At 49.0% G+C, this 25,879-nt stretch overlaps 1 protein-coding gene across 2 annotated transcripts in view; it reads right to left on the bottom strand.

Moving 5' to 3' along the window:
• Ptpn1 (protein tyrosine phosphatase non-receptor type 1) overlaps window positions 1–25,879 on the bottom strand; it is a 49,619-nt gene that overhangs the window by 3,243 nt on the left and 20,497 nt on the right. Inside the window, exons 1-8 of one of the 2 annotated variants that reach the window (XM_052184363.1) lie at window positions 20,069–20,091; window positions 14,400–14,490; window positions 11,952–12,052; window positions 9,042–9,140; window positions 4,372–4,509; window positions 1,433–1,642; window positions 919–1,080; window positions 309–529 (exon numbers count right to left, since the gene is read on the bottom strand). In XM_052184363.1, coding sequence (XP_052040323.1) covers window positions 309–529; window positions 919–1,080; window positions 1,433–1,642; window positions 4,372–4,509; window positions 9,042–9,140; window positions 11,952–11,987 — 866 coding nt within the window. In that variant the 5' untranslated portion in view covers window positions 11,988–12,052; window positions 14,400–14,490; window positions 20,069–20,091. Of the gene's footprint in view, window positions 1–308; window positions 530–918; window positions 1,081–1,432; window positions 1,643–4,371; window positions 4,510–9,041; window positions 9,141–11,951; window positions 12,053–14,399; window positions 14,491–20,068; window positions 20,092–25,879 lie in introns of those variants that run through there. The other variant, XM_052184364.1, reaches the window with a different exon arrangement.

Below are 25,879 nucleotides of genomic sequence, written 5' to 3'. Positions count from 1 at the left end.
ACACTCTAATATTACCTAAGTACGCCCAGGTATCAGTGGGTGCTCGACAATGCTTGTACCAGGGTGAGCGAGCGAGCTGCCCTCCCTGTCACACTGAGCGAGTCAGACAAACATCAAAAGGCGCATTGGAACCCCATTATAACCTGCATTGCACAGGAACATCCAGGGGCAGTGGCAGCTTGGCTGGATAGAGGCCACAGCCTTTCTCAAGTGTGCAGAAGCCCCTCCGCCAAGTTTTCAATGCCTTCACATGTTTCTGGACAGCAAGCCTCCTCCTCTCACCCCGCCCCCAAGTCAGGCCCCATCACCTGCTCATGTTGTGCACTGCACTTGAGAGGGCTCTGCATTCCTCTCTGGCCAGGCTGTCTTCATCCTCACAGGTCTCCTCGCTCACCCACTGGTGGTTGGAGAAGAGTTCCTTGCACTTCCCGTTGTGAGGCTCCAGTGTGCGTTTGGGTGGCCGGGGAGGTGGGGGCACGTGCTCGGGTGGAGGCTCTAGGTCTTCATGGGAGAGCTCCTTCCACTGATCCTTAGAAGGTAACAGAAGCTCCGTTAGTGCCTGCTCTGGGTCTGTCCTAGTGAGCAGGTGACAGGCCAGCAGCTGGCTCCTTGGTCCAGACAAATATTTGGAAGGTAACTTTGTTCTTTTTGAGGTAGGGTCTCTGGTAGCCAGGCAGGCCCTGGACTCCTGAGGTCAAGGCCTCCCTCTCAGGGCTCTGCAGGGCACGGCAGGCAGAGGGAGCAGCTGTTTAACGACTCTAGCAATGCCATACACTAAGGGGAGCCACTTCCTGTGACCTCAATGGTACTGGGCCTTAAACAACTGGAGTTTCTTTCTCAGAGTCGTGGTGAGCAAACACAGGCTCTAGGGACTGAGCTGGACAGCAGAATGTATCCTTGAAGCAGAGAGGCACTGACCTGCACTGACGAGTCACCCATTATGAACTTTGCACCCTCGATGACAGCCAGGTAGGAGAAGCGCAGCTGGTCGGCTGTCTGGATGAGGCCCATGCGGAACCTGCGCATCTCCAGCAGCACCTTCTTGATGTCCACAGAAGATGGGTCCTTCCTCTTGTCCATCTGCAAGCCAGGAACACTGGGTCAGCCAGAGGAAAGCCATGGCGGGGTGGGTGGTGGAGGGTCTCAAGGAAATGGGAGAAAAATGCAGCAAACTTGGGACTGTTTGGGCCTGAGTGGAAAGAACTTAGAAAAGAATCATGGGTGTCCTAGGGTACCCAGCTCCCACAACAACTGAGAGAACCCCATGAACAAAGCTAAAGAGGTTCAACCATCATCAATGGAAACTGTCAAAGGTCACAGCAGTGTCCTCCAAGGAGGGGGGCCTGTGGACAATGACAGGGGCGTTAGCCAGCAGGGCGGAGCACGTTCAAGCATATTTCCTTTCTTCCTAGGCTGGCAAAGCCCTTCTTACCAGTAAGAGGCAGGTGTCAGCCAGACAGAAGGTCCCCGATCTCCCGATGCCGGCACTGCAGTGGACCACAATGGGGCCGTACTCTGGGCTGAGAGAGCCCGACTCTCGGACTTTGAATAGGAAATTGAGGAAAGAGGCCGGTGACTCGGGGACTCCAAAGTCAGGCCACGTGGTGTAGTGGAAATGCAGGATCTCTCGAGCCTCCTGGGTCTGAAAGAAACACTTGCTGTTAGGCTGGGTGCATTATCCACACAGACCCCCACGTGTGCACCAAGTCACTTCCTGCCCAGCCTTCCTCAGTGCGTCTGGCTGGATCTGGCCCAGCCTTAAGCAATGCACACTCCTCTTACCTCTCTATTCCTTCTACACTCACACACGTGGCCACAATTATTTCAGCTGGAAAGTCACCATGATGTCACTGGCACCTTAAACCTAAGAAAGGCTTCCTGTGTTTATGTGGGGAGGGGGGGGCACAAGATCTGGGTGGCTGAGGGAGAACTTGGGGATGGGTCAGACAAGTGCTACTTTTCAAGAAAAGTCTTCAAAGACATGATTGCCAACAAGGTGGCTGTCACATAGGTGCAGTATGAGCTGTGACTCCAGAGGCCAGACTGCTAATGTTTTCCACACCGTCATTCACCACAAGGACCACACCCATTTTCATAGCGGTCCCACAGCACCCCTGGGAGCAAAAAGAGTGGCCTCTGGTGGGGCTGAAGAGATGGCTCAGTAGTTAAGAGCACTGGCTGTTCTTCCAGAAGTCCTGAGTTCAATTCCTAGCAACCATACGGTGGCTCACAACTGTCTGTAATGGGATCCGATACCCTTTTCTGGTATGCATGAAAACAGCTACAGTGTACTCATATAATAAAATAAATAAATCTTAAAAAAAAAAAAAGAATGGCCTCTGGTGCTGTTTATACTCTACTCTTTCCTAGATGGTCTGGTATTTTAAAAAATATTTACTAGGGTTGCGGGGTACGTATGAGTTATCAGATGGTAACTTGAAGGGTTACTGGCAAATACCTTTATATATGAGCTATCTCATCAGCTCCATGGTCTAGAATCATTAAAGGAGGCCACTACAGACCTCAGAGGTCAGGGCCCCACGGCTGCAGAAAGGGCCAGCAGCCTGTGCCAGGCAAAGATTGGGATACAGATAGCTAAAGCTTGACTTCCTGATACCAAGTTGCTATCTTTCTACAAAGTACAGGGGGGGTCCCTGCTGTGGGACAAACACACATTAAAAGCATGGCAACCCCCTTCAGCGTGGCTACTAGATCCAGGATGTTGTAAGCGAGACCTATGGCAGCTCTGTCCACCTCTCTGCAAAACCAAACACTACTTGTACTGGGTGCAAGGCAGGAGGTGCCTCAAATATACTTTAAATAAATATACTTTAAATTAGAATAAAGTATGCAAGAAGAGGTCTTGTTTTGATCCCTAAAGAGCATGGGGTTCTCCTACCACATTCTTCCTGCTTCCAATCCCTCCACAAGGACTCTTGTGTCTCTGATCCCAGCACTCAGGATACAGAGGCTGAGGGACTGTGAATGTGAGGCCAGCCTGGGCTATTAGTGAGACCTTGTCTTAGTACAAACAACCACCCTCCAAATGTCCCAACCCCAAACAAAGCCTGAACTCTCCTGTCCACACTCTGCCATAAAACAGACAACAAGCCTCTGGTGTTGCTCTGAACAAGAAGCAGACTTTTCCAGAGACTATCTGACATCACTTTGTTTTTTTTTTTTTGTTTTGTTTTTTTGTTTTTTGTTTTTTGTTTTGACTTTTGGATTTGGTTTTTTGGAGACAGGGTTTCTCTGTATAGCCCTGGCTGTCCTGGAACTCATTCTGTAGACCAGGCTGGCCCCGAACTCAGAAATCCGCCTGCCTCTGCTTCCCAGAGTGCTGGGATTGCAGGCATGCGCCACCACCACCTGGCTCTGACATCACTTTTAAAAGCCAGGTTGGCAAATACTGGAAAGCATCACAAGGGTCTACACACCCCGCCCCCTCATGCCAGTCACAGTGAAGCCAGAGCTTCAATAACCTCATCCCATTCTCCAGGCTTCTCTAGGAGGCCCTGCCAGGGTCTCATCCCAGCTATGCTTCCAGCAACCTGAGCTAAATTCTAGAATTAGTTCATTACAAGGAGGGAGCCATAGGGAGGTCCAAGGATATGGGACTGTCCCCTGCAGCAGATTCCAACACTTTTGTATGGCCTAGGAAGCCTCACTCTAGTGGTGCAGTCATTACCCTATCTCCCTCTGCTCCCAGGATCCTCCACACCTCCCAGAACCCTTGCAAGCCCTAGTCTAAAAGTAGAACAAGCAAAGACATGGGAAACTGTCCCTTGGTCCAACTCCAGCAGCAGACAGAGTGGGCCAGCAGTGGCATCCACCGTGCCTGAGAAGCATATGGCCTTAGTCACAGCTCTGTGCCACAGGCAGCCCCTACTGCTCTCATCAGAGCGCCCGTCACACCCTAGGACCTTCTCTTAGTGCAGTAAGCAGCAGACAAGATGGCAGTCCCTACAGCAAGTCTACCCAAGGCCTGACTTAACCAAAGACCTGGGTAGTGAAAGGAGCTCTCCTTGCATCAGTCCAGACAATGAGGAAGGTGCAAGCTCTCTGTCATGTCTCTTGCAAGTGCTACTTCAGCCACCAAGTCCCACAGGCAGGGCAAACCACTCTGTGGTAAGAAAGGGACTTTTCCCTTGGCACTGAATTAAGTGGTGTCAAGGGTGAGTGCCGTGGGAGGTGCAGGTACCCTGCCCTGGGCACTGCTCCTAGAACAGCAAGCTCTGCTCACCATGGGATGAAACCATACTGCACACAGGACTCATAATTCCTGGATGCCACAGCTGAAATTGGCACCCAAGGACTAAGATCAGAAGCAAGTCACAGTCTCCGGAGGGACTTTACACACTCAATACTTACATATAAGTTTTCCAACTCCAACTGTCGGACTGTGTAATATGACTTGACATCTTCAGAGATTAGTGTCAACTTCAAATTTGTGTCATCAAAGACCATCTCCTTTTCTTCTTTCTGTGGCCAATACTGGGCACATTTTAACTGGGGGAAGAACAACACTGAGTTACTCTAGGTACCTGCTACGTGAGACAAGGCTGTCTTCTAGCTTTCTGACAACTCCCAGGCTGGAGTCTCTCACCCTAGGAAAACTAGAGCTGGCTGGAACCCTGACCCAGGAGCTCTGAGGCAGGGCTCACACTTCTCTCCCAGCAACATGTCACAGTGGGCTCTGGTCCTTGCTGTGAGGTAGAAACCACACCACACTGAAGCAGTGCCCCTCACAGATGCCTTCAGTAGGATCTTAGTATGCCTAGAGGGCCCCCCCCCCAAGGAAACCCACAAGGCAACAGGGTGGGAGGCTGGAGCCTCGTCAGCTGAGGGCTGTGGAAGACAACGTGCAGGTGTAGCTCACTTGTCCATTCTGATTGGTTCAATTTAGAAAAGTACTCCTGATATTCTATTTTGCTAACATCAAACACCATTTGAAGATCTGAATTCAAATGTTCATTATAGCTTTTAATGAACCAAAAGATCTGGGCTAGATTTAGGAAAAAAAGATAGGGCTGGAATTCAGTCCCATTGCCCCTGTGATCTAAGTTCAGGTACTTAGGCATTCCTGCTACAGACAGCAGTTCCGGGTCTGCAAGGCAGGGCTGACAGAGTGCCCAGGCAGAGACCTCAGAGACCTTGATCCTCCCAAGGAAGTGAAGTCAGCTATTCTCCGGTACAGAGCACACAGAATTCACATGTCTGACCCGTACCAGGGCCAGCCCCGTTTACTGAAGAGATGCTCCCTCCCTCTAGGGTGGGAGGATGGGGAGAACATAGAAGGAAGACACTGAAGACATGGGACCTGGGGCTTCAGAGGAGGGGAAGCTCATGCTAATCAAGCAAAGTAAGAGGTCAACAGACGCTCTCTGGAGAGAGCATTTTGATGGCAGGCAGGACAGTGTCTCAAGGCAAAGTAGGAGACAGGGCAAGGATGGCCAGAGCACAGTGGGGCTGTGGCACCTGGGGACCTGAGAGTCACCTCATGAGGAGCTAGGAGGAACTGAGGCTGAAGACAGGACTGCAGAGGCTGCTGCTGTCACTCATCTGGGCTCCAAAGTTATTCTCCACAAAACCAATGCAAATGACAGAGAAAGCAGCGAAGGAAGTGAGGGCCTTCTGCTACCCATGGAGTAGGAACATTCTAATCCCGGGACAGAAGCTAAGGGGGCTTTCTTGTTTTTTTTCGAGATAGGGTCTCTCTGTATAGCCCTGGCTGTCCTCGAACTCAGAAATCCAGAAATCCGCCTGCCTCTGCTTCCCAAGTGCTGGGATTAAAGGTGTGTGCCACCACCGCCCAGCTAAGGGGGCTTTCTTAAGAGCTAGTTTAAGGTCTTGGCTGCTCAACCCAAGCCTCCTCCCACCTTCAACGACCAGCTGCCAGAGACGGGCTCCCTACCAGGAACAATCTGTCAGCATGGGGACAGATCTCAACATGAGAATGCAGAGGCAAGGTGCCAGCCAACTGTGCATGGAGAGACTTATTCCCAGTCAGACCCCAGGCTACCATGCCAGGGTGAGCATTGTCAGTACAGAAGAGGGAATGGGTGTTCTATGTCAGGGGTGGTGCAGACAGTCTCTGACCTTTACTTCCACAGCAGAAGCCCAGAACAAGCCTGACAGATCTCTAATCTAGGAAAAATCTATAATTTCAGAGGTATTCTGGCACACAGCCAAATGTCCATCAAAGACCATTTAATTAGATGTCTATAGGACTATGCTTGGCTCTGTCTTTCCAGTAAACATTTCTGCTTTAAACACAAAACAAACCAGAGAGCACATAACGCCTGCTTCCAGTCAGCTGATGCCCACCCCCCCCCCCCCCCCCCACACACACACGCACGGCCTTGACCAGAAGTCTGACTCTTCCTGGAACAGGAGCAGGCCCTTGCCGGGACTGACACCAAGGCCCTTTGGCCAACCCCAGACAGGAAGGTGGCCATGCCACTATGCTGGCATCCTGAGTTTAACAGTCATTTCAACCGTGAGGCTTGATGCTCACACAAGTCCTTCCAAAACAAAGAGCCAGGCAGTCTGAGGAAGAGCCTGTGACAGCAGTGCTCTCTTCTTAGATAAGTAGCTTCTTTTCATCTCCCGAAAGGATGGTTAATACAAGTGAAAGGTTCCAGGATAAGGATCCTGGCCTACCAAGAGCCTGACCTCCAACTCTGACTCTCATGAGGTTTTAGGAGAGACACTGGCTGCATTCTGGAATGCAAACTTTATTCATCTAGCTTCCTTCCACTGTATAATAACACTCCCCCCATTATACATAGAAAGCACCATGCTCCAAAGGCAGGAGGTATGAAGACCTACATGTCTAAGAGGAAGAAGGGCAGGGTGCCCATGCCGCCCAGGGTCTCCGCAAGCCGGGCCTGCTGGGCTGTAGACTGTAGGAACTAGGTGAGCCAAGCCGCAACACCTCCCGTCCCTGTACTCTTCCCACACGCAGGGTTTCTTGTGTGCATCCCATATAAATCGCACTGTTCCAATGGCCCTGAGTGAGAAGAACAGCTCTAAAGCCACTGCCATGCTGCCATGAGAAACAGTAACCAGCTGTGCTTGCAAAGGTGAACACAGGCATCTTCAGGAAGGGGGTCACAGGTGGCCCAGGGTGCCAAAAGCCAGAACCCATGGTAGTCATGCAACAACAGACCAGACACCATTCCTTATAGTATGAGAATACCTGGTAATCCAAACTGTGCTAGCTACAAGGGGCCATCAGGATCTTGGCAACACACTTACACATTTAAGTCTATACACATGCATATGTACCCTTACATATACACATAGTAAATCATACCACCCCTGGTGACTTTTTTAAAAAAGATTTTTTAAGTGTATGGGTATTTTTGTCTGCATATAGATCTGTGTACCATGTGCATGCCTGGTGAGGTCGGAAGAGGTTGTTGGAGCCCTTGAAACATGAGTTATAGGTGGTTCCGAGCCTCTCTGTGGGACAGAACCTAGGTCTTTGCAAGAGCAGTAAGTATTCTTAGCCACTGAATTATCTGTCCAACCCTCTTATCTGATGATACCTTGTTTAATATACATGAGTTCTCTATCTTCAGACACACCAGAAGAGGGCATCAAATCCTATTAACAGATGGTTGTGAGCTACTGCATGGTTGCTGGAAATTGAACTCTGGAAGAGCAGTCAGTGTTCTTAACTGCTAAGCTGTCTCTCCAAACCGTGATGATTTCTTAGTAATAGGCTGATTTAAAATTTTATTCTGGTTCAACTGACCATACCGGCAGGCTTTGTATCTGCAATTACCATGTGCTATAGATGTGGAAAGCAGAAATCAGGCAACAATATGACATCAAGCAGCCTCAAGGCAACTGCCAGGGGTGACAGGACCATGTGCTCGGTGGTGGGTACAGCTTGCTGGTGATACTTTGTCCTTACTCTGGACACCTGGTTCTCAGCCTGTGTGTCTCTGGAAGGGATGGATGGCTTCTCTGACAACCTCATGTTCTTGAGAGCATGAGGAAACCAGGGCAGGCAGCTGGGAATGGTGCACCAGCTGAGGAACAGAAAGCACAGCATCTCCACCTGGCCAGGCCAAGCGAGGAAGATCCCGTTCTTGGCTCCTGGCTATGGCTGCAGCAATATTCCCAGTGATCCTCAGCTGACCTTTTCCAGGGGCTTCAACCTCTGGAGCTGGGGAATGTGTAAGTGCCAACCAAGTCCAGAGGGAAGAAAGAGGCTGTTGGCTCTGCCCCATGCTGTTTGAGGGCAGCATTGAGAGCCAGTCTTCAGTCCACCACAGGCATAAGAGGAAAGGGACAGGAAGGCTGGCCGTTTGATGAAGCCTAACTCGGAGATAGTGTCACCATGACTCAGACCTCTGGCCCAAAAGACAGGGTAAGAAATAATAGGAGGCTATCTAGGATATAGTTTAGGGAGTGAGAGACGGGTCCAGGTAACAGGTGCAGCCGCTCCAGGTCTTAGGCCATAGCAATGACTAACCTTAGAAGTGACGGTGTGGTAGGACCCAAGTGACACAGACCACCCTGGACAGAAGGGAGTTTGAAAACAACAGGCTGAGAGGTAAGGATGGCTGAAGGGACAGAGCCTGAGGGTTGTGTCTTAAGTTGCAAGAACTAACAGTGTTACAAGTCCTGCAGTCATCTCACTAGCAGAGGTTATGGTGGCACACCGAGGCTAGAAGCCAGTGACTCCCACAGCTCTGCAGAAGCGCCTCCACCATCGAGAGGCACAGTCTGAGCAGCCACAGGAGGGTTTGGTGAAGATACACCAGCAGCTGCCTTCAGAAACAACTGTTTACCCACCCGGCTCCACAAACACAGGCAGTACCAAGAAAGCACAGGCAGCAAGGCTCTGCAGGGCCTAGCCTGCTGCATCTCTCCCTAGTTTTGTCTGCAATACATGTGTACTTGTATAATGTTTACCTTTTTAAAAGCACTGTGCCATATAAGGAGTCAGACAGCAGAAACTCAGGGACACAGTTCTTTAAGAACTGTGTGTATAGACAGCAGCAAGGACCTCTGGGTGAACTTACCGAGCCTTTCTCCATGATGCGGTTGAGCATGACCACGCCCCTGCTCTTCTGCTCCCACACCATCTCCCAGAAGTGCCCACATGTATTTGGTAAAGGGCCCTGCAAACACACAAGATACACACTGTACAACACTGGACGCACAAGCACATCATGTAGTCAGTCAGTGACAATGCTCATAGGTGTAGGCAGAGTAGCCACCAAGGCTGCATGCCCCGTGGTCAGCCACCCCGTCCCACACCCCATCATGTGTTGAAGGGTCATTTCTGCATCTTGTCCCTGGGTCTGAGCTAATGGCTGAGGGGCTATCCTGGGCTTCTTGTCTGTGAGCAGGTAAGTCCAGGACACAGCCCCCATGTGGGTGAGAGGCAGTGTAGGGCAGGACCACCACTGGGCTCTGACAGTTCTAGATCCTGCTTTTAAAATCTGTCACCTTCTAACTTCAGGCAAGTCACTCCACCTCTCTGAGCCTTTTTTCCCACCTAGCCCACTTGATTAAAAACAGTACCCATTCTCAGGCTACATAAATAATAGTGGTGTATGTGAAGGACTCAGTATAGCACCAAGAATGGAGCAAGCACACCCAGTACAGAGTGACCCCCTCTTCTCACTAGTACTGGCGAGTCTAAGTATGGACAGTCCTTAGAGCTGGACCAAGGAGTGTGGGAGAGATGTGGCCACACACGGTCTCAGAGGTAGCCAAGGGGCTCATAAGACCTGGGCATGACCAGTGCCTGAGAGGCAGCGAACCCACCTAGTGATGGTGGGTGCTGATGGATGACTGTCAAGTGCTGGGAGTCGGCTTTAGCTGTGAGCCCCATGATACACTACAGGAGAGCATCCCGACCAGGGCTGATCACGTCTCTGGGTCAGAACCTCTTCTAGCAGTCTCCATTCTCCCCCATCTCCATCCGAGCCACTGCCCTTACGTCTCGGCACACTCCCTCCCTTGTGCCAGCACTTGGCATCTTCTCGTTCTTCCCTGAGTGCTTCTGTCTGGAGTGTGAGGCAAGGGCTCTGACAAAAGCGTCACATAGGTGGCTCTCCCTCAGGTAACAGAGCTAGCTCTGTGCAGTTGGGTGCCAGGGTACCTGATGGCCACTTGGGTCCTTCATCTTCTGTGCTACACAGGACAGGAGCTCTCAGCCCCAGCACGGGTGCAGCTTTCTGCGTTCTGCAACTTACTAGTCACATCGCAGTTCCCAAGCCCCACCCAGCTCGCAGTGGCTTTCAGGACTTAGCTGTGCTTTGTGATGGAGGTGAAGAACAGCCCTACATCCTCCACTCTTCCCAACCTCCAACTTGTACAAGAGGAGGCTACAATGTGGTTTCCATAATGAACAATACTGCAGGAAATGGAAGAGTTCTTTAGTTGTGGCTTGGAAATGGTTTGGGTCTCCCTGTTAGGAACACTCCTCTGGGATCAGTCTGTTTTGATTCTTATCTGGAACACGAATGTAGAAGCCATTTATGAATGCTCATGGTATCGCCTTACACAGCAGAGTATCGCAGGTCTTACAAAATGGCCAAGGCCCAGGCTCAGGTAGTGGGTAGAACAATGCTTGAGTTTCTCTATTTCTTTCAACAGTAACCTTGAGAATTTGCTAACCTAGACAAGTCAGCATTCTTGGCTTCAAGCGTTCTGACTTCAACCCAAGCTGGCCTGTGGAACTCACTATGCTTCTCAAGCTACTGGCCTCAATCATGTAGCAATTCTCCTGCCTCAGATCTCAAGTGCAGGGATACCTGGGTCTAATGAATGCTTGTCTGTGGTTGTTGGCACTGTGTTTGTTTGTGTGAGAGACTGGGGACTGGACCTAGAACCTTGTATGACAGGCCTGTGCTCCAACTCCAACTCCTCAATGAAAGTGCTAACTGCTCATTTGACTCATTTGGCTTCACATGCCCTGCGATGGGGACAACAGCCATGCCTGAGTCTATCTTCCCACAACTCCAGATGGCGGCTGAAGCCAAGAATGCTAACTTCTCTAGGTTAGCAGATTCTCAAGGTCACTGTGCCTCAGCTTCTCAGCAGAAGGCCCCGCCTTCCTGAGCAATCTCTGCAGCTGCCCATTCAAACACAGAGGTGCTAGAAGGACCCTGACTGAGACCTAGGGAGGTTGGCCCTGCACCCACAGGACCGCAAACAGCCGCTAATACTGCACACATTGACTGGGGGCTTCTGAGCTGCTTCTGGTCATGTAAACTGGCTTAGGACAAAAGGGAGAAGGGCTGTCTGTGATGATGACTGCGAGCTCCGAGCCTCTGGCCTCATTAGGACTTGATTTCCAAAAGCAGGCAGAACCGATATGCTCAAATTCCCTATAGCCCAGGCTATGTGATATGGGAAACCAAAGGGAGACCAAGAAAACAGCACAGGGCCATGGAAAGCACCTGCAGGCCACAGGCTAAGACTAGAACATTACTGAAAATAAGCGTTTATCCTCTTCCCAGACAACCACAGCCTTCTGGTCACACACTGGGGAGTGTGTTACAGGACATCTATCATGCTTTCTCAGAAGGAAGCCCAGAGCTGTGGGATTTTTAAATGACATCATACTGTCTAATGAGGCCCAGAGGAACACTGAATAGCCCTTGGGACAGAGGTGCTTAGCCAATCTAGGGCTAGCTAGCCCTCTTAGTCAATGCCAGAAGCACTTGATGCTGAGGCTCATGCCACTGTGGACCCACTGTCTAGGGTCTTCTCCTGCCCATCAAAAGACCACTGGCAGCTCAGTGCGTTACCTCACAGTTCTGGCTCAGAGGCTGAGGTAGGGTGTTTCCTTTCTTGCTGCTGTTTTGATTGATGAGAAGCCTGAACTTCTCACGGACATGATGATTTTAACTGATGTGGACACAACAGCTCTCAAGTTCTTCAGGTGACACAAAGAAATAGTTGTGACAGCCTGTTACCTGGGTGAGAATATAGCTCCTCTGGGCTTCCTCCATTTTTATCAAGCTGGCATTGATATAGTCATTATCTTCCTGGTGCAATTTAATCCGACTGTGGTCAACTGAAAGAAAATCAGAGCTGGGTTAACCATGAGGCCCCAGACTTACATTCCACAGGAAAACAAAGAGAGGGACTCATGGAGTATGCACACTGCTGGGGCCTCACTGTTAGGGTGACACTAGTCACCTGTGGTGTGACTGATTCTCAGGTCAGTCCTGAACACAGAAATACCACATTCTATAGCAACAGCATCAACCCCCAGACCACACCTTCCTGGGGAGAACGGGTCCTTGGTCCCTTCAAGGGTCAACCATGGTCCACTGATCACAGGAGAACATCAAAAGATCTATTTCCTGAATGCCTAACACAGGTTCCCAGGGTCAAGTCACATTTCCAATCTGTAAAAGGAAGCACTTCACCAAGAGCTGCTCTGTCCCCGTACTATGATGTATGGAGGAGTATTAGGTTCGGCTGACTATGAGGCTCCTTGGTCCAGGTTTTTGCACGGCAGCATACATATGCAATGAAGCAACTCAAGATCTCTTAGATGTTATGATCAGTAAGATTTAAGGGGATTTAAATGGGGTGTGGGGGCACAGGCCTTTAGTCCCGGCGCTTGGGAGGCAGAGCCAGATGGATCTCTACAAACGAGGCCACTTGGTCTACACTGTGGGTTCCAGGACAATGAGAGGTGTATGGTGAGACCCTGTGTCAAAGGGGCTGGGGGTGCAGTTTAATGAAGTAAAAGCTCTCTCACATAGCAGAAGAGCACAGAGGCCACTCAAGGGACAACGTCAGCAAGACAGCTCTGCACAGCTCTGCAGAGCTCCTGACAGAGCAGCGGACTTTTATGTCTGTTTCACTTACTACTTTGTGACAAGACTGGTGGCTCCCAAGGGCCATCATGGGGCAGTTGTTCTCTCTGCTATAGCACTGGGGAAACTGGGAAGACAAATCATCTTTCACCTGAGCCCAGAGAAGACAGTGGCACTAAATCAATGACCTGTAGTTTCTGTGCTGAAGACTCTCCAGCTATTCTGCCACCTCCCATGGTGGGGGGGGGGGGGTCAGGAGTTGCCTGGGTTACTCTTAAGTGGGAAAGAAAGAAAGGTCAGGGAGGCAGGCAGGCAAGCCCACTGACTAAGCCCACCAGGCCTAGTAAACACTCACTAGAATCCCAGCACTTGGGAAGGAGACAGGATGATCATGAGTTCAAGGCCAACTTTGGTGGCTTAGTAAGTTTGAGTCCAGCCTAAGCTAAGTGAGCCTATTTCTCAAGGGGCCACTGCAACTGCTGGCCCCCATCTAGGACAGCTGGTGGATGTCCCAGGGCACCAGGCAGTGGGGAAAAGGCAGAGTCTCATACAGTCACATTGCTGCCCTTATGTTCTAGCCAGGACTTCAGAGCAGAATCAATACGGGTCTTCACTGTGTTACTTTGTTTTCATAAATAGGTCTCTGTCTCTCAGCCAAGGCAAGCTAAGCTGGAAGCAGCAGGTGCTGGGGTGAGGTCAGTCACCCTTCACCTAAGGACCTCCAAGTGCACTTCAAATGGCCTAATGACAACTGTCTCAGACCTTGGCCATTGTTTACTAAATGCACACCCAAGGGAGCCCTGGGCTTAGTGGTCCACACTGCTGCCTCACCTCCACATGCTCCACATGCCCCTGCAGGTGGAGTGTGACTCCCACACCCTGACAGCAGGGCCACCAGCTTGGCAGAGCAGGAGGCACAGGCTGTGTCCTAGTCCAGAGCCATTTCATGTCCTCCCAGGAACCTGATCAGCAGCTGTGTAGATCTGAGTAGCCACAATCCTTGTTGAGGAATAATGCCCACAGACCTTGAGGGGTGTCAGTAACCCTGGGAACTAATGACAGACCCTGGCCCTGAGGCCAGCTCTGGTTTCTCTTGCTCTCCACACTTTCTACACATCCACTTACTTACTTTGACAGTGTTTCCAGACTATAAAGCTGTTAGAGGGCATTAGCTTAGACCAGTGGGCACTGCCAGTCCTAAGCACTGGAAAGGAAAGCCAAGGGCTGGCTGGCTCTACACATCTGGGGGAGTGGAGTGAGTACCTGTGAGCATCTCTGTGCTCATCACCAGGCTGACACCAGGGCATGGCTGCTGAGTCATCCACAAAAGGCTGTACATTAAGCCCGAGTCATGTCACTTCAAGGGAGGAAAATGACTCATCACAACACAGAGCTAAAAGAAGGACCCTGAGCCACCAACATTTCCAGAAACTGGAGTTCCAGTGCCTTCTGCCACAGTGACAGTGAGCTATGACACTGTATCTCCAGTGCTTATAAAAAAGATCATGAGGTCATAACCTCCACCCCATCCTGGACAATGACAGACTGTCACTGGGAAGTGTAAGTGGGGTAGTGGGAATAGTGGATACTTACAAGGGCTGACATCTCGGTACCTGTTCCGGTTTTTGTTCTTAGGAAGTTTCGCTACTTTGCACGGGAAGTCACTGGCTTCATGTCGAATATCCTACAAAAAAGAATAAAGAGTTCTCTTTTAGAATCTACTGCAGGAACCTATCAAGATATTCAGTGGAGCACCAGAGATGATGCCAAGCACCGAGGGCAGGGCAGACATCAAAGAGGCCTGGGCAGTGTGGAGAGGACAAGGTGATCTGCACAGGTACATCTATGAGGAAGGCCCACTAGCGGAAGGAAGCAGGGAGCTCATGTGAGGACCAGTGAGTGAGTGGGCAGCGCGGGGGGGGGGGGGGGGGGGGGGAGAAGGGAAACGGCAGATGGCTGTGGGAGGCTGGAGAGGCAGGCCAGATCTTGAAGTGCTGGAATGTCAGTCGACCTGGGAGTTGGAACAGCCATGGAAAGAAACATGTCAATAAACACTCTACCACCCAACTGCTGTCCTGAAGGCAAACACCCCATCCCTGCTTGAACAGAAGCACCACACAGGCTTACCCTGTTCTTGCTGGGATGCCACCAGTCTCAGGAAGCTGTCTGGGAGCAATCTGCTTTCTTTCTTTTTAAATTAATCATTCCATTCGTTTACATCTCAAATGCTATCCCAATTCCCGGTTACTCCTCCACAAGCCCCCCCATCTTACAACCTCCTCGGCAATCTGCTTTTTGTGAATATACTACCACAATGAAACTGTATGTCTACAAATGGTTTAAACTCTTGACTTTGGGGTTTGGAGTAAAAAAGGGTACAGAAAAGGGGGTCATGGCGACAGTAGTCTGCAGGCTGGAAATCAGACCCCAGAGATATGCAGGGTGTGGGCAGCTGTCATCTAGAGAAGATGGGTGAGACTATGGGGGGGGGGGAGTTGAGGCCCCCTCTGAGCAGAGCAAATGCCATCCAACTCTAATGCCTTCCCTCTGAGCTGCTGTCAGCACTCACTTCTGTTGAAATCAAAGGATGACTTTCTGGAAGAGTCAACCAGTCAGTTCTCTAGACTAGCTAAAGTACAGAGTACAGTGCAAGGTGAACAGCCCATCCATAGCGTGAGTGAGCTCTACAAGCCCAAGTTCAGGCCCTGCCTTCTTTCCTTTCAGAAGTTGCATGGGGCTCTAGGTGGACGTCTGAGGATCTGACCAGACAGCAGGAAGCACCAGGCCAGGATCAGGGTGTGCCCACTTGCTCCGTGCTCCACCTGCCTGAGGGCCTCTGTTCTCCTCAGACACAGACGCCACTGATGGCAGACACACTCATAAAGTGTCTAACAGGGCAACAAGGGCCAGGGAAAAGAGGCCCTTGGAGGACAAACTATGGAGTTCAGAAAAACTGAGAATAAATACTACTGATAGACTCACAACAGCAAGATCTTATTTTTAGCAAGTAAGAATGGGATGCTATGACTAATTAAACAAAAATGTCTTTTGTACTATAAAACAAAATAGCAAAAATGACAAGCTCAGTCGAAAAGATAAAGAACTCCTTCCACACATCCCCCCCACCCCCGCCCCCAAGCCACCCGAAAGGAAAGCCAAAGATAGTAGATAAAAAGCTGAAGTAAAAGACAGGTAATGAGAACATAGAAAGTTCCACCATCTCTCAGACCATCAAGTGCCCATGAAAACAAAAGAAACAATCCATTCTATGGACTGTGCAGCTCCAGAGCCTAAGAGGCAGATCACCATGGAAGGGCAGCATAGCCTAACTGTAAGCTACCAAATAAGGAGCAAACCTCCTCCATTCTGAAGAAAACTCATTTCCATTCTGGAATTCCACACCCTGCCCAACAGTGAGAAGGGCCAATGAAAACATCACTTACCACGCAGGCCTCTCGCCTCACCCTGTGCACGCGCACACTCACCACCCACCAGTTCTACACCTCACCATTCACATGCCTTCTCCAGCATGTTTTTCCACCCCAGTGAGGGGGGAAAAAGGCAAACCATGAAAGACGAGGAAAGAAACACAATGGAAAATGCTGGCAAGGGGTGTTCCGTGGGAACTGGAGGCTGGGGGCTCCGCCAGCGTGAGGAAGACGGCGGCATCGCATCGAGCTTGCCTTCACTAGCTCACCAGCTGATGTCAGACTACCCAAGGAAGGATAATTTGACCTGGATCTAGTCAGCAGGGGATTCCACTTGAGACGAAAGAGGGTTCTAGAATCTGCATGAGAGCTGTGCATGACAGGCCTCCAGCTGGATGACTCCATGAAAACCTGACCTGAGAGAGTGCACTGCTCACAAAGCCAGTATTAAAGCCACGGTGAGAGGACACAAAGGCTCAGTTGTGGTGGTCATGGACGCCTGTAACACCAGTGAGTACAGTGGGTCTGGCTGCGGCAAGACTGCTGCTGAGCTGAGGTCAGCCCGAGCTCTATGGCTACATCCAGGCTAGATCCCAGCTCAAAGAACCAAAATGGTACCAGGACCCAGGCACACACCTTTCAGCTCAGCACTCTAGGGGCAGAGGCAGGTGAATTGCTGTGAGTTTGAGGCCAGCCTGGTCTACATAATGACCTTGCCTCAAAACAGAACAAACTAACAAAAAATAAGCAGAATGAAAATTTTGTATTTAGGGAAGCTCATTCCCACTACTGTTCATGTGTCTCTCACATGCCAAATTGGTCAGAAATACCAATTTGGATAACCAATTGACATGCCTTAATTTCTCTATTTCTTCTGGAAGTAAACAGGTATAAATTCCAGGCCAGCCACACAGAAATGCTTCCCTATTTTCCCAGAGTACTCTGCTAAGTCAAACAGCAGCACTGGCTTTAACACATTGGCATCCCATGCAGCGAATGACTGTGTCTTGCTCTAAGGTAGAATGCATTATTTGTTTAAAACTATCCACCACAGGAAAGAGCAGGATGGCTTCCTGAAAGCAGTCAGGTGTCCATTAAGAGCAAAGCCCTCACCTCTAATCTCAGACCCAGGCCAGGGCAGGCCTTGGCCTAACCTGCTGACCAACTCAGAGGATGATGCTAATCCCGTAAGTGCACAGCTTTGACTCTACCCGAGCGAGCATGCTTCCTGGCACAGGGTGGAAGTGCCCCAGAGGGAGCATGCATCCGAGAACACCCATCAAGCCCATCCTAACTGCTGCAGAACACACGCTCCTGGGGCTTGGTTTGGCTTCTGCAATTGCTGCACACAGCCTCCTGACAAGCTAATACCTACCCAGTTACTAAAACAGATACCAAAGCAGAGAATGGAGAGTAATTTTATTCAGTGTAGCTACTGGCAAACTGTTCATTCCAATAACTAGCCCCCATCCAGGCTCATGCAAGCAATTCTGATTAAATTCAGGGGACCACAAAAAACAAAAACAAAACAATCCCCCAAACCATGAAAATAGGAGGGGGGTCTCATTGGGAGGGTAGATAAGCAGGAGGGGGAGGGACTTCCAGGCAGCACTGAGAGGTGACAGTGGCCAACATATGTAATACATCTGTGTGAAACTGTCAATAAATTAAAAACAAAAACCCACAGGTAAGTAGAACTCAGGGACTACCCTGTGCTGGCAACTGGCCAGCATCTACTCCTCTCTAAATGGCCATGAGCTGAGGGGTGGGGTGGGGGTGTTACTTGATGATGTGGGAAGATACTGATTCTCAGAATAGTCAGCTGAGAGACTGAATGAAGAGCAGAAATACAGGACAGTGGGGACTGACAGGCAAGCACTTCCTGAAACCCAGATGTAGCCATGGCTAAAGAGCACACAGAGAGATGGCACTTGCCTCTGGCTCACCTAAGATGCTGTATATAAGTACCTCAAAGTAATGAATGCAAAGCATATTTTGTTAACTAGGTCTAATTATAAAGAAGAACAAAACATTTATGTGGAGCAAAAAACAATCAAAATATACAGATCATCAGAAGCTATCTTTTGAATGGAAAACAATACTCCTTGTATTTGCTTTGTTTTGTTTATGAGACAGATACTTACATATTACATAGCCTAGGCTAGCCTCAAACTCCCTATGATGCTAAGGATGACCTTGAACTAATAATCGCAGCCGACAAGTGCAGGAGTACACACAAGCACACATGGTTTACTGGGCGATGGGACCCAGGCTCCTATGAATGCTAAGTAAGCTCCACCCCCAGCCTGCTTTGCTCTCCACACACAGAAGTTAACAATAACTTGCTGCAAAGCCTTAAGAAGTGGTGAGGTGTAGTTAAATGGACACCTGCCTAGTGTGCATGAGGCTCTGGGCTTGATTCTAAGTCACTCTGCTGGGGACAGCAGGACAATTTCACTCTGACAAGCACCTCTACTCTGAAGTGCCAGTCAATTATATTTAGAAAAATCACAGCTAGTCTAGGCTGTAACTCAGATGAGAAGCAGCAGACATGAAGGTCCAGGCTCTCCCCCAGTCCCCTACACACTGAACTAGCCTGCTCGAGTCTCAGGTGACCTGCTCTAGCAGACAACTAGTGCTTCAACTAGAATACAGTCTGCTTCGTACAGTCCAGGACTTACAACCAAAGCTAAGGAACCGTGGACTAAGAAGGCAGAAGCGGAGAGTTACCAGACAGTCAAGGCTTAGAGGCTGCGATTGCAGTCCCACAGAGGAGCAGAGGTGTGGGTGTGGCTGTGGGTGTTGTGATGGAGGTGCAGAGCAGCAGCAGCTTTGGAGTGGCTCCCAGAATGGACTCCAGAGCTGCAGCGGGGTGCTGGGTAACCGTCCTGCTAGGACAGCTGCTCAAAACACCTAACTCTTAAAAATACCAAAATGACCTCTCTCACTGCTGATGACCGCAAGTAATTTACAAGAAAAAGCTACTTACATAATCACGTTAACAATGACTTCTAGGTCCCAAAGGACTGATATAGTTTTAGCATTGAGAATAACAGCTTTGAGAGGCTGAACTGGCTAGGGATCCTTACTGACAGGTGGAGATGAATGAATGACTTAATGCTGGCGGGGTGACCCTGGGCCTACACTGCTTCTAGAAGCAGCATTCTGAGTTCAGTGTAGCAGGCCACAGCATCAGGACTGCCATTTACCAATTACACAAATTACATAAATAATCAGGATGATATGCTCACAGTTAGGCTCTCAAGTGTCCCTAGCTTTGACCCTAATTTTTACAGCCCTTGATATAAAAATCACTTATGTTTTATGTTAAATGTCATGAGTTCCACCTTGGGCAGAAATCAACAGGGAGAAAATGAATCAGACTTACAGTAATTGATGTCAATCAAACATATTGGAACCAGTATCTACTGAAATGCTGAGAACCACAAAACTGTTCCCGTAAGAGAACTGGCTAAAAAAAAAATCGACTTTCACTTCTGTTTTGTTTACCTTCTGCTTTCTATCAGGCCAGTAAGAACTTCACCCGGCTCCTGGCTGCTTGCCGGGCAACAGTGGGACAGCTGACTAACAAGGATTGGCAGGCGTCTGCAAGGGCAGTATCTACAATCTTCCTGGCAGGGACCAGGCTGCACACTGTTTCCTCCTTCCAAGGTCCCACGGGAGACTCCACACAGAACACCAGTGACACCCCTGCTCTGAAGTGATACTGTTCTCTTTACACAATGGAAGGATGCTCCCTGCATACTTAGCAGTGTGAACAAGCAGAAAACAGCTCATTAAAACAATGATTTTGGTCAAGATTTCCCCAAGTACCTGAAAAGTTGTTCGAGGTCTGCTACCCAGAGCCAAGGGAAGGCACATGCATTGCTCACTGGCCACCTTCCAGAGGCTGCACACTTTCCACCTGCTGTGAGAGAGACCAAGGATGAAAGAGAAACAGAGAGGAAGGCGTGATAGCATTGGAAGGGATGGATTTTGAAGCCACAAAAATAAAGTCACAAGCTGGGGTTGAGAGGCTATGACATCCCAAGCAAGGAGTCAGGCAGGAGACTCCACATAGGCTTCCTTCAGTTCATCCAGATGCAGCCTGGCACTGTGCCCAGACCAGGAGCAGAATCTTCAGACCTTAGCTGCTAACCCTGCATGGAGAGGTGCAAGTGACTTTTCACGTCTAGGTGGAACATAGGACTGCAGGTCAGGCATGTATACACTCCTGTAATCCCAACATTACAAGGAGACAGAAGTATGTCAAGTTCATGAGCTACACAGGAAGACCTTGTATCAAAACCAAACCAAACCATGAAGTATGTTATGGAATAAGTTCATTCTTTTCAAAAATTTTAGCAAACCAAAGATAAAGAAAATTAGGGATATTAAAATGCAAGAACATTTAAACAGGGGGTAGCCTTTAACCCAGTAGTCAGGAGACAGAGATGGGGAGTTTCTGTAAGTTGGAGGCCTGCCTGGTCTACACAGTGAATTCCAGGACTGCCAGTGCTAAATAGTGAGACACTGTCTTGTGTGTCTGGGTCAGAGCTGGGGCTGGGGTGATAGCTAAGTGGTTAAAAATACCGCTCTTGCAGTGGAACCAGTTTGGTTTCCAGCACCCACACAGAGGTTCACAAATCCTGAAGGAAGACTAGGCAGTGGCTCCTGCCCATATTCATCTCAACTGTGTGTGCAGAAATTTATAGGAAAATATAAGAAGATATTAATGTTAAGTGGGTTAGGAGTGGTGGTGCTCCTTTTTAATCACAGCACAGACAGGCAGATCTTTGTGAGTTCTGGGCCAGCCAGGTATACATGAACATGTGTGCACCCTCCCCCCCCCCCCCCCACACACACACAGTCAAATGAATTGTTCCAGTTCAAGTTTAATAAACAAATCAGGGGAAGCAGGGCAGCTGTGGTAAAGCGGAATGGGAACTGCACTTGCCCCAAGAGTACATGACCTGAGCGTGGCTCCTAGCACCTGTACAAAACATCAGATATGGCCATGTGCTATAATATCAGGGCCCTTTCTGGGAGGAAACAGGATGACTCCGAGGTAGGCAATGATCAAGCAGGTCACCAATGTCCTCAACTGGTCTCCACATGTGCACACACAGGGGCACATAACTGCACACACACCCCCTCCACCCCACACTTTCTAATCTCTAACCTCAAGGGAAACAAGTTTTATAAAGTGCCTTTAATTAAAAAGCTACACTCAGAAGGCTGGTGAGATGGCCTAGCCAGCAAAGGTGCTGACAACCTAAGTTGGATTCTTGGAACGCACATTGTGAAGATAAGAATGAACCAACCCCCACAGGTTATTTTCTGACTTTCCCAGCGCACACGCGCGCGCGCGCACACACACACACACATGTATATATAAATATACATATGTATGTATGTTTTTTTTCCTTTTCTTTTTTTTATTCGATATAATCTATTTACATTTGTATGTATGTTTTTTGAGGCAGGGTTTCTCTGTGTAGACCTGGCTATCCTGGAACTCAATCTAAAGACCTGGCTGGAAAAAAATATTTTTTGTTGTATTCAGCTTTAAAAAGTCCTAGGATAGCTGAGCGGTGGTGGCGCACGCCTGTAATCCCAGCACTTTGGGAGGCAGAGGCAGGTGGATTTCTGAGTTCAAGGCCAGCCTGGTCTACAGAGTGAGCTGTATATGTATGTATGTTTTTTAAAGCAGGATTTCTCTGTATAGAAGAAATATATTATTTCTTCTACTTATTATATATTATATTACCATAATTATATAATACATATTATACAATATGTATATAATATATATACAAACACATACTCATATACTTTTTTTTTTTTACAGTGGGACAGGTAGCAAGCCTCTGCTAGTGACATATGATCCAGAAGCTTCTGAGAGCTGACCCCTTCTTTAAGGGACTGGTCTGCATTTTAATGCCACAAACTCCAGGGGAACATGCATCCACACACACACTGCTTGGCCCCAGCAGGTCACTTCCGACCCTCTTGGCTACTGTGGCTTGAACACCCTCTGAAAATGTGCACACTACTTTTTTTCTCAAAGCCCAAGAGGTCAGAGAGACAGGTTATCAAGAATCAGGGACTCCTAAAACCCAGGGTGGACAAGGAACTACAGAATACTAGTGCCATAACATGGCCACACAGGGCTCTGACCTCCTGTGAGCACACTGCACTCTTCACAGGCTCTTCCGAGATCAGTGACTTGCAGCCTCTTGTGCTCACTGGAGCGATCATGGATGAGGACCACAAACTTGATTCCAATTCCCATCCCTGCCTTCAGGTTGGGCCAAGTGTTGAGTGACAGAGGGTTTAGCCAAGGTCCCTGTCCTCAGCGAGGGTCTGAGTCACTGGTCACACCACCTCTGGTCACAAGTTCACTATGTGGAAAAGGAAGGCCTCAAGGCTGGCTAGTGAAATCAAAAGTATTATCTCTGAGAGTGAGGACCAGGGCCAGGTCTTCTGTCCTTACAGACTAAGGTTGGCATCAGTGGGAGGAAACCAACTAAATGTCATGGTCCAGCTGTTCAACGGAAACTTTAAGCACAGAACCAAGGGACCAAGGACTGCCCCTCCCCTGAACATGCTCAGGAGCTACACAGCATCATCCTGGGCCACATGACAGTGAGCTTCACCCCGTCTGCTCCAGTACACACAGCTATTAGGCTTTTCACCTCTGCAACCTATGCAAGGGACATACCAAGAGGAGTATTCATGGGCACTGCTCAGTTCAGGAATTTGTGGGGTCTGATGATGTCAGAAAGAGCCATAGGGATGGTGGGGGATTGAGATGCACAGGAGGACAGACAGCAAAGAGAGAGAGAATGATGATAGAATGAGAGTTTGTAATTGCTGTGTCACTGGGATTAAAGACATGTGCCACCAGGCTGGGCTAGGAGGGACAGAAATGCCAGCCCCTGGAAGGCTAGGGAAGAATGTGAGTTCCAGGACAGTCTGAGCTACAGTAGGAACCATCTCAAATACAAATGCATTACAATAAAGGAGTGTAGAGTGCATTAAAAGGGACACCACAGTATAGCAGTTTCACACATACTGCGGTCCTGCCGCAGTTCACAGACACACCAGCTGAGAAGGGTGTGAGGAGCCTGCATCATCGCACAGCTGTACAGGAATCTACAGGTACCTCATTGAAACTTCAAGAAAAAAAAAATTGAGTGGCAGATTCTAACCCAAAATATCTCTAGTGAGCAGCTGTAGTGATGGGGTCAAAAAAAGTTTATGCTCTTTCCACAGGACAGGTGAAGTCTATCGAAGAAAATAAGGTTGATTTGCTGTTTTCAAGACAGTGCTTTCTCTGTGTAGCCCTGCTGTTCTGTAACTTGCTTTGTAAACCAGGCTGGCCGCAAACTCAAGAGACTTATCTGCCTGCCTCTGCCCCTCTCCCCAAGTGCTGAAACTGAAGGCATGTGCCACTAACAACTGACTAGAAAAAAGAAATATTTAACAGGGTTTAGTAAAAGGCTGCTGAAAGAACTTGAGGTATATAAACACTGTATCCCAAACTATTAGCTAGTCTAAGAAAAAACCCTCAACATTTAAAAAATATGGATAAAGAAAGAGATAAGTTTATTTCCTCAGAGTGGTTGTCAGGAGACAAATGCTCAGAGATACATTCTCAAGTCACATGCCTGCCTCCTTCCCTAGACTCCACTTGAAGCCACTCCTAAAGGAAAGTACCACTCTATGCCCCAGGCCCGCTCAAGTGCTTGGAGGTCCCCAGAGTGGCATGGCACTGAAGCTGTGACACACTTCTCACTTCTCTCCAGCACTTGCTCCACCTCTGCAGCCTGTCCACCTCCGTGTCTCTCCCGTGACCTACGGGCGCTCAGGCACAGGACCTGGTTAGCACACTGCCAGCCCCAGTAGTCAGAAGCAGTGTGAATGACTTGGGAACTTGCAGATGGCGTGGAGAATGCTGAGAGGGGAAAGGGCCAACTCTGGTTGCAGAGTAACTGACAGAAAGGTTCCTAGAAGAGTCCTGATGCTTTGACTGACTCCGGAAACAGAGGTATCCTGTCTCACATGCAGCACTCTTCAAGTGAGTCACAAGGTGCAAACTATATGCAATTAATCTAAAAGACCCTCCTTAAACTAGCTGCCAGCCAGAGGCCTCACACCACTGAGTGTCTTGGAGAAAAAGTGCTTCACTCCTTTCTGTAGTATAAATATTCTGTCTACTGTAGCATTGGCAATTATGTAATTAAAGAATTTTTTTTGACAGGGAGAGGGATGGTGTACAGTTAACACCTGAAGGCTACCTGTGGTGACAAGTCCACAGGGGATTCCAGGCCAGGCAGCAGGGACACTAGGTGCAAAGGACATAAAGCCAAAGCAAAAGACAACCCCAAATTCCTGTACAGCTTGGTGATAGCTGGGGAGGAGGAACGGAGCCCTGGTTGGTGAAAAGTGTTCTGGTGAGTTCAGCATAGACAACAGCCACCCCCACCCAATCAACTAAAACCATAACTTCCAAAAGGAAGAAAGATGCTTTCTCAAGTTAAGCTGCAACTCTGGCGAAAGCTAGCACTTCGTGCAAGAGGCAGGGAATTGCCATGGAGGCATAGTAGTGCTAGCCTGGAGGACCTGCAAAGCTGAGGTCTCTACCCAGGAGGCTAGCGAGCGCACTCTCCCTCTCCCTCCTCCTCCTCCTCCTCCTTCTCCTCCTCCTCTCCCCTTCTCTCTCTCTCTCTCTCTCTCTCTCTCTCTCTCTCTCTCTCTCTCTAACAGGATACTGAAATGTCTAGACAGCAACCCAGCACATTAGTAATAGACAGGAGCAAAGGCTTGCACCAGCTGGAAGTTGTGGATATTCATTTTATTTTGATGTGGGTGTTGAGACAGGGTCTTGTACTGGTATCATTCAAACTTGTGACAACCCTCCTGCCTCAGCCTCCTCAGTGAAGGTCACAAGCATGAGCCAGTAGCACAGTTCCAGGACATCAGTGTCAACAAGAAAGTTGGAAGAGAGGTACCAACCGGCAGTGAGAATACATGAAGAGATGATGACTTTAAGTTGCTGTGGGTAAGACAAACACCACAGTGTCCACTGAGTTCTAAATCCCTGGGGTCTCCTCAATGCAGGACAAAGATCAAGAGGATAAGACAGAGGAAGCCATCCTGTTCTTACACTCTCCAGGGTAAACACTCTCCAGATAAAAGGGTTGAAGCCATGCTTTAAAAAATAATACAATAGCTGGATGGTGGGGCACAGACCTTTCATTCCAGTACTTGGGAGGCAGAGGCAAGCAGATCCCTGAGTTGAGGCCAGCCTGGTCTACAAAGTGAGATCCAGAATAGCCAGGGGTACACAGAGAAACTTTATCTTTAAAAACCAAAAAGTCTTCTGGACATGAGTCTTCTGGTATATTTTTATGAAATGTGATGTTTTCACAGGTTAAAGGTTTGGTACTTGAGTGACTTTTAGGACCATAGACTTTTTTCAGAGAAATTTGTATGAACTGGAAAAGAGCCAGGCTTATAGGAAAACATTAGCTAAAAGCTGTTTAATAGCCTACCTTCCACAGCTAAACCAACCCTTCTGAGGCCATAACTACTAAGTGAAGAAAAGCCCCAGAATCTTCCATCACACTGCCACATATC

The sequence above is a fragment of the Apodemus sylvaticus genome, chromosome 5 (genome assembly GCF_947179515.1).
Source record: "Apodemus sylvaticus chromosome 5, mApoSyl1.1, whole genome shotgun sequence".
Lineage (NCBI taxonomy): Eukaryota > Metazoa > Chordata > Mammalia > Rodentia > Muridae > Apodemus > Apodemus sylvaticus.
This window is presented reverse-complemented; position numbering and strand designations above follow the sequence as displayed.